The 9127-nt window shown below is 39.8% G+C and overlaps 1 protein-coding gene across 1 annotated transcript in view; it reads left to right on the top strand.

Moving 5' to 3' along the window:
* Positions 1-8207, top strand: part of OXCT1 (3-oxoacid CoA-transferase 1) — a 146814-nt gene extending 138607 nt beyond the window's left edge. The window contains exons 16-17 of the mRNA XM_055118235.1: positions 639-740; positions 5820-8207. Coding sequence (XP_054974210.1) covers positions 639-740; positions 5820-5861 — 144 coding nt within the window. The 3' untranslated portion in view covers positions 5862-8207. The remainder of the gene's footprint in view (positions 1-638; positions 741-5819) is intronic.
* The last annotated feature ends 920 nt before the right edge of the window (positions 8208-9127 follow it).

Below are 9127 nucleotides of genomic sequence, written 5' to 3'. Positions count from 1 at the left end.
ACCCCCATCACTGGCAGCCAGAATGCCATAATGGCATGCTCCTGCTTGTCCTTAGCAAAGCATCTTCATTTGACTTACACCCTACAGGGAGACCCACACACCATCCTCTCTGACCTGTTTCTGCAGGCTCTGCAGGGAAGGTTTTAATGCTTACCCAGCAGTCTGTCTGGCCCGGGTCAGCTGTCTGTTTATGTCAGACCCACCCACTTGACGGCACCTTCGGTTCCCTGTAACTCATCACTGCTTTTCCACATTGTGTGTTCACCTTCCAAGTATCGCCTTCCTCCATCTTTTCCATTTCGGGGTCAGGTCATTCTGAACTAGCTCATGGGCCTTTTGACCAAAAGTAGTAGTCTATGACCTAACCATTTAAAAAAGCCGGCTGCTAGCGAGTGCCACCCCCAGCGGTCAGGAACTGTGCTTTCCTTACAGCTGATTACCCATTACATAGGGAGCTAATCTGTGTCTCTTCCTTGCCTGAATCTGAGGACAGTGGCCATGTGTTCATGGGAGATTTTCAGAATTCCTTCTCCTCCTTTAGTGTATTTTCCTTAAGAACACAGGTGGTTTCTGTGTTTGTGCTGTGAAGTACATCACCATGATAGACATTGTCTTTGTCGCTTTCTCGACTCCACCAGGCTGTGTTCGACGTGGACAGTAAGAAAGGGCTGACTCTGATCGAGCTCTGGGAAGGCCTGACAGTGGATGACATAAAGAAGAGCACGGGCTGCGACTTTGCAGTAAGTATTTGCGCGAACAAATCCAGCCCCACGGCCTGTATCAGGGATTTGATTAATGGGTGTTTCCAGGACAGGAACCATTAATTTGTGATCGTTTTGGGAGTTGACCTTTGCAGAGAACAGGAGTGGAAGGAGGGTGCCCCAAAGGAGAGCAGGTGGGAGCACGAGCCAACTCTGACTCACACAGGGCCTGAGCTCGGCTCAGGAGTGAGAAGCAGAGGAGGCGGGAGGAACCCCAGGAGCTGCTCGGAGCAGGAGGTCGAGCTCAAACGCTGAGTGACTTTGGTCGTCCTCTGAGCTTTGGTTACGTGGCAGCTATGGCTAAACTTGATTAACTTAAAAATGTGAGCCATACATGGTACTATATAACTACTTTTTTTTTAAATGGGTCTGGCTTATGAACCTCTGATTAACGTCTGTGTCTTGTTTTTTCACCCACTGAAAATATTAGTCTGGACTTCTGACTCCACCAGATATCTGTAGTCACCAATTAGGGGTGTCTTCCATTGGAAGGGCGATTGAGTGCATAAAGATTTAGTCACAAAGCTAATCAGGGAAGTCTCATTTAAAAAATCCTCAAAGCTTGAAATATTTTTTCTTTAGGTTCTGTGCTTGGCTCGTGTCAACCAGTGCATAACAAATTTCTGTAGAAATAATTTGTCTGCATAATAATTTATTATTCACATAACTTTTTGGGTACTGTATAAGAATCTTTTGTATATTAACCTTTTTCTGATTTCCCTTTGGAGAAAAAGAGTCTACTAGCAGTAATACCTTTCCCTTTGGAAAAAGGGAATCTGTTTGCACAAAAATTACATCTTTAATTAGCTTTTCAATTATCTTGGAAGAGGTAAAAAGTGGGACTTATTTATACTCCAACTACTTAGAATTTCTTACTCCCATGATGAGAATAAACAGTTCCTTTTACTTAATCAGCTGTTCTTTACATATTTCTCCTTTGAGAGAATGTACTAACCTCTTCTTCACCAGGTAGCATGTTTGAGATCCATGGAATGTTTAATTTTCTGCTTCGCGAGAACACACAAAGGAAAACAAACCCTCCTTGCTATTTATTTCTTTTTAGCTGAAAGTTTAATTTTCAAGTAACACTAGGTATCATTTGTGCTAGCACTCCAAAGGAGACTATGGAAAATTTGCCAATGAAATGTAAATATTTGAGGCCAGAGAGATAGTACAGAGGGTAGGGCACTTGCCTTGTACATGGCCAACTGGATTGGATCCCAGGTGTCTCATATGGTCCCTGAACATCACCAGGAGTAATCCCTGAGTGCAGAACCAGGAGTTACCCTGAGCATCTCTGGATATGCTGCCATCCCCCTCCCCAGCCCTGCCAAACAAGAAAAAAAAAAGATTAAAACAATTTTAAAATATAAATATTTGTCATATTTCTAGAAGTCTTACCCTGTTCCCAAAATACTCTTCCGAACAGTAGTTGTTTATAGCTACCTGGAAAGCCACAGTGGACAGAGATCTTGTTCCAGATGGTCAGTCCTTCAAAGCGTAGTTACTAGAGAGGGACTTGTCTCTGTTTCTTGGAAATTGAATTCTGAATCTATTGGAAGACATAAAGGATCCAGGTGGGTTGAGGTGAAAATTCCACCGTTAGAATAAAGGAGCGAGCGGCTGGGGCATTGTTGTGCAGCTGCAACAGGCTTTGCAGGGGCGAACCCTAGAAGTGGAGTGCCTTCGGTGACCGCTTCCGGACAGCAGTGGAAAACCACAGGGTTCTGAGCAGCTGCATGGCTTTTTTTTTTTTCTTTTTTCTTTTTGGGCCACACCCAGTGATGCTCAGGGGTTACTCCTGGCTCTGCACTCAGGAATCACTCCTTGGCATTATGGGATACTGAAGATCGAACCCGGATCAACCTCGTGCAAGGCAAACGCCCTCCCTGCTGTACTGTCACTTGGGCCCCAGCAGCTGCACGTCTTTCCAGCTAAGGCTAAGAGCAAAACTGAGTTTGCCTCCTTCCATGAGGAGGAATAGTTGGACTGAATTTCATATGCTCTTGTTTCTCTTGCCCAAATCATCTTTCCTTTCATGCAGGCCCAGATATTACATAGATGGGGTGTCCTTCCACGTGGAGGGAAATACGGTAATGAGGAATAAGCATCTACTTAGTACTACTTGTCAGTAGAACCCGATGTCTGTGGTCACCTTTGACAACTGCAGTATTGTGATACTGTGTGGACACACTCTGCCATTCTTTTCCTATGCCGCTTGCTTCCAATGTTTATATGACCAAGGCTTCCCTTGGCTTCTTTTTTTTCCATTGTCTTCACATTTTGAAACGCCTTCCTCCCAAATATTTATAAAGTTGTAATTTATTTTTGGTCAAAACTATATTGTACATTCTCTATTACTAGAACTGTGACAAGCTAATGAATATGTCAGAGTTTTTTATATTTCCTTATTCTTGTTTTACTCAGTGTGATGACGTCCCATTATATGTGTGATGGGCTAAAGCAGGAAGAGAAAGGAAAGTGGATATCCCAACACTTAACTTTTTTTATCCACAACTGTCTTTTCTACTGAGTAGAGAATTCAAATTGGTTGCTTGTTCTTTTCTCATGTGTATTTATTTTGTAAAATAGGTTTCTTTCCTGTATATGTCTGTGGGCCTCTTTTGAAACAGGATATCTCTATTTTTATCTTTTAATTAAAATTTTAAAAATAAAGACAAGATTGGGCCAGAGTGATAGTAAAGCAGGTAGGGGGCTTACCTTGTATGCTGCCAACCTGGGTTTGATAGCCAGCATCCTGTGTAGTTCCCTGAGCCCTGCCAAGAGGGATTCCCTAGGCACAGAGCCAGGAGTAAATTCTGAGCATAGCTGAGTGTGGCTGTAGAACAGAGACAGTATAGTAGGTAAGGTGTTTGCCTTGCTCAACCTGGGGTCAACCTGAGCAACCTTGTCAACCTGGGTCCAGTTCCCAGACACCGTATGTGGTGGATGTGAATGATTCCTCAGCACAGAGTCAGGAGTTAGCCCTGAGCACTGCTGGGAATCTTCCAAAACAACCTGAAAGAAAAAGTTTAAAAACAAAGTTAATCCACATCAAGGGGAAAATAAGGGTCCTTATAATCATGGCTATTTGCTAAACACCCAGTGCATGTCTCATATAGAGTTATAAAATGTAAAAAATTTTAAAAATTGATATAATTCCTATTTTCAAAACCCTTGATCTTATTCCCCACGCAGGAATACAACTAATACACTAATGGCAAAAAAACATTAAATATACTATGTATTTATATTTGCCATGGAAATCTGAAAGAAGCTAGCTGCAGACATTTTGCCAAGTTGAATAAATTTTTACTTCCAAAATCTATTGTGAACTGACTTTACACAGGATTAAACGGTGTACTCTTAGGATTTCAGTGGTCTGGGAAGACAAATTGTTGGCTTATCCTTTACACTTAAATCATATGGTCTTATGCTTAGCTTATAGATCACCTTGGCAGGATAATTTGCTTTGGCTTGCATGAGCTTACAGTGTTGATGAGACTGTGGGAGAACAGAAAGAAAAATTATGGTTTAGTAGATGTTTCTCATAACAAAAGCAGACAGGCCACGTCAGTCGTCGTAAAACTTCATCTTTTCTTTTAACAGTTTTCCACAGAGAATACAAATAATACTAAGAACCCCAAATAGGACTGTTATGAAGAACCCCAAATAGAACTGATAAAACAAAGACAGGGATCAGATATTTAGTTTAAAAATTTAGGGTGTCAAATTTCCTTGGAAAGGAAATGCTGTAAGGCATCTAATTAGAAATGACCTGGTTTTTTAAAAGGGACTTTTTTTTTTATTTTCACAAATACTCTGTTTTAAAAAAATAAGGTATCATTTCCAGGCCCATTTTCTAAATACCCTAAGGTTATTATATGCTTATTTTTTTTTTGTTTCTCCATAAAGTTGAAGACCTATGTATATGTGGACTGTAACTTTGCCTATTTATAATATTTGTTTGTCTATTATATAATATGCTCTTGAAATTGGCAAATCTGAATGAGATTCATGCATATTGTATAGATCCTTTTTAAAAATTGTAATGTCAGTAAGATGGAAAATAGGGCATTAACTCTTTGACATCGTAGAGAAACTATAAATGAACTAAAAATATTCAACCTCATTAAAGTCAATAATGATCTGTTTTTTCTATCATGACACCAGATTTGCCCATATTAGAAACCTAGTTCTTAGAAGTTTATCTGATCAACTCATTCATTTATTTGTTCATTTATTGAAGAAAATAATAACTGTCTATTCTGGAAACTAAAAAAATCATTTAGGCCTGCTTCAATTGCTATGTCCTTTGGGGCTCAAACAAATCACCAAAAGGAGCCAGGGAGATAGTACAATGGTTAGGGTTCTTCCCTTGCATGCAGCTGACACAGGTTTGATCCCTAGCACCACATATGGTTCTCTGAGCACTACCGGGAATGATCCCTGGGCACAGACCCAGGAGTAAGCCCTCAACACAGCTGGATATGACACCCTACCTAATCATCTAAATCTTACCAAGGGCACAGAGTATTTGCCAAATTGAGTGACTGAATCTACACCTGGCACAGAACCTTGAAAAAATATTTCCAACAACTTACATTTAAGTTTCTTCCTCTAAATGTAGACCTGTCCTCATTTTTCTCTGCATTAAGACTTCCAGAAAACACTTTATCTATCTCCCTATACCTTCCCCAACCCTTCATTTTTTCCCAGTTCTAATGACCAGTAGTTTAGGAGCTTTGCTGTAAGAAAGTTGAGAACCACTACATATATGAAATACTCACTGAGAAGAAGTTCTCTGTCTCGTAGTTCCGAATGGAAAATGATGAGGATACTGCCAGTGATGTCCAGGGTAAGACTGCCATCAAGTTTAGAAATTGATAGGCCAGGGAGTTAGCTTGGTGGTAAAGCATTTATTTGCCTTGCATGTGTGAGGCTGCAGGTTCAATACCCGACACCACATATACATAGGCACACACATTCCAAGTTGAGAAGTTCAAGGCTACAATGAGTTTTTTAATCATTCGATTATTCTTTTTTTTTCTTTTACAGGTTTCACCAAAGCTCATGCCAATGCAGCAGATCACAGCTTGAAATGGACATCAATATTGCCTCCAGTTCACGTGGTTTTCATTTTAACCCCGTAGGATTTCATTAAGGGATAGCAGTTATCACAATCATATGTTTAATAAGCTAATTTTAACTTGTTTTCTTGTAGCATCTTTGTTTCTGTAGCCATTTGGATTTTTTTTTCTTTAAAGGGTACTGTTATATTTTAATCAGAAACAGGGAAAAAAAGTAGATTATTTTAAAAGCTTCAAGAAGGCTGTATTTATAATTGGTGCTCATGTTGTATTCATCTTTACTCTCTGTGCTATGCACCCCGAATAATGTGCAATTTATGCCAAGATGGGCCCTTAGGAAGAATTTTATTGATGTACTTTTCCTGATAACTAAATGTTAGTGGGGTGGAGGAGGAGGAGGGTTAGGGATCAAAATGAACTCCACCCAGAGTATACTCCAGGCAACATTTTACTGCTTCTGAGGAAAATGCTGTCTTACTGGTGATCTTTTTTTTCTCTAAGCTTTCTCTGACATAAGTTTTTGAGTCTTGATTTTATGATGACATCTTCTTTTCTCTAGAGTGTACATCCCACATTTTCAGAGCTAAATAGCTGTCCAAGAGTGCAAACAGGAATGCCTTAGTATGGGGAAATAATGATTCATGGAACAGACCAAATATTACAGGGTTTGTTGGTGCTGACAGACCACCAAAAACTTGCCTTTATCAACCAATCAATCGTCAATCTGTGCAAATGTATATATATTTTTGCTAATACTATGTTTATTATAGAAAGAGGGCTATAAACCAGACTTGATCTGCCAGTTTTCTCATTTTGAAGTAATGGATTCAGAATGGTTTTTAGAGGTCTTTCTCTAAGTTATTGAAATCTGGTATCCAATTATATAATATCTCCTTAAGCCAAGAGTAGCTCTTGGATTTTTTTTTTTCATGAATATGTCATAATGGCAACACTTTAAAAAATAATAATAAAAGTAAAGAAAAATTCCTTTCCGGTTCTCTTAAGTTCTTGCTCAGCAAAGTTTCTAAATATTTCATGCTTTTCCCTACAGAATGGTGTTCTTTCTTCCACCCAGGATACTACTACTGAGTATTTCAAATTCAATTTTATCCTAGCAGGGGAAATGATGAGCCAATCCACGATGTGAGGAACAGTGTAATGACTTTTATTGTTCAAATAAATGTGGTAGATTAGGTTTTAGAAGGGAAGTCTCACAGTTATCGTCAGTGCCACACAGTTGCCCGAGGGACAGCGGCGGGAGCGTCCTGGGCAGCAGGCAGGAGAAAAGTTCAGATCTCCTGGAGAGAAACCAGGCTGGAGGCCCGGCAAGGCACAAGGGAGCTTTCCTCGGGCACTTAGCGCTCATCTTCCTTGCTGGGCTCTGTCCTTAATAGGTCCCTGTTAAATTGAAAATATCAGAGATGCACTTAATACCTCTAGTCTGTCCAACAGTGTTGCCTCGCCTACTTGAACCAGGTTCAAAACACTTACACGAACAGTCGGCCCACTGTGGAGGAGAGCAGTCTAATGCAAAGCCGATTTTATCATCGAGTGTTTACTGTCTCCTGTAGTTTGAACACACCCTCTGGCGGCCAAGCGTCTTCATGATCACGTGACTGAGAGGGCGCTGTGGCTCGGTGCCACAGTGTTCCTGGTGGTTGTTATAGCCTGGGGAGAGATCAAAATTCAAAATGTAAAGGCCAGTTTCTTCTGAGTGCCTGCTATTTTCACAACATTGTTGTAAAGCTGAAAAAGCTGTAAGTCAGACCCATTATTAAATTGGGGACTGTGTGGGAATTTTTATGTGTTTTAAGATGATGCTTGTCATTGCTGTGTACACAATGTTATGACCCACAGTTACGTTATATACAAAATTAGAGGGAGGAGAGAGGTGTGTTTTGAGTAGCATATACAATGTATAAGGTAGTTTTCAATGAACTCAGGGTCAGAAGCATATTTTTCTAGTACCAGTAAAAATAAGTAAATAACAAAGAGGACTCACAATTTTGAGCACAGGGGAATAATGTATGTCTGCTAGAATTAACTTTTGGAATAAATATATGTTGCTGATAGATGCCATATTTGCAAACTTTGCTTATCATTCCAGCTTGTCACTTGAAAATAATGTGATTCTCACAGTGTTCCTAACCTTGAGTGGCAAAAAAAATCTAAGTAGATGACTTTATATCCTGATTAAAGAGTGCTACCATAGTAAAAAAATCATTAAGAATGACAAATATTTTAGGTGGGATTGTTGTTTTCCTCACTCAGGAATTTTGTGACTAAACTTGGAAATAATAGAACAGTGATTGGTGTAATGATCAACAGAAATAAAGTCAGCACATGTTCTAATCGGGTTTTTGCTTTCCCTTTTATTTAACCAATGAAAAGATATTGTCTGTCATTCACGGGGAAAAAAAAAAAGAAATACTTACCTAAATGAATTCTGCGCTTTGCTCCCTGTCAGAACCAATCATTTGTTATAAAACTCATAAAACTTCATGTGTGGATTAATATATTTTTGCTCTTGTCAACAGTCCTGTAGATACACATAACTGATAGTTGTCCTAGTGGTATGTTCTGTTTGCTTGTGTTTTTAAATTCACTCTAGTGTTGTGCCTCTAGCCAAGAAACGCCTCTCTTGACCAAGTGGCTGTTTGTGTGCCCAGGATATGTTTCTTTTACTAGTTCTCCTTTATCCTTGATAGTTATAACCTGTGGTGGACACAGATGACCCACCGTGCATCAAATTATTTATTATGAGGGAAAAGCCAATTTACTTAGCTCTCTCTGGTTACTAACTCATAAGAACAAGAGCTTGGCACCTTGTTACTATCTGCATAAATGATTTGTGAGTGTGTGCTTGTGTCATGCTCCTCTGTGTGTATGTGTGTGTGCGTGCGCATGCGCACACAGATCAAGTTAACATCCACCCCTCCCCCACACAACACACACACACACACACACACACACACACACACACACACCATTTGAGCTCCAATTGGAGAGAAAGAAGAAACAACACTGTAGGTAGCTGAGTCTCTTGTTCTCTGCAGTCAGTGTGTTAATTCAATCCGCTTTGGAAATTTTGAATTCTGGAAGGCATTTGATCTCTTAAAGAAGTTAGACAGAACGAGCACATATCCAGATTCAGAGGATAGAAGATAAAAACACTCAGAGGAAGATTATTTCAGGGTGTTTCCATTGGCATTGCCTAATCCCTCACTTGGTGTTTTTAGAGTCTGAAAAGGAATGGTATCATCTGTTTTTATTTCT

This window comes from Sorex araneus, chromosome 1 (assembly GCF_027595985.1).
Source record: "Sorex araneus isolate mSorAra2 chromosome 1, mSorAra2.pri, whole genome shotgun sequence".
Lineage (NCBI taxonomy): Eukaryota > Metazoa > Chordata > Mammalia > Eulipotyphla > Soricidae > Sorex > Sorex araneus.
Note: the sequence above shows the minus strand (reverse complement) of the source record. Positions and strands in the feature narration are given on the sequence as shown.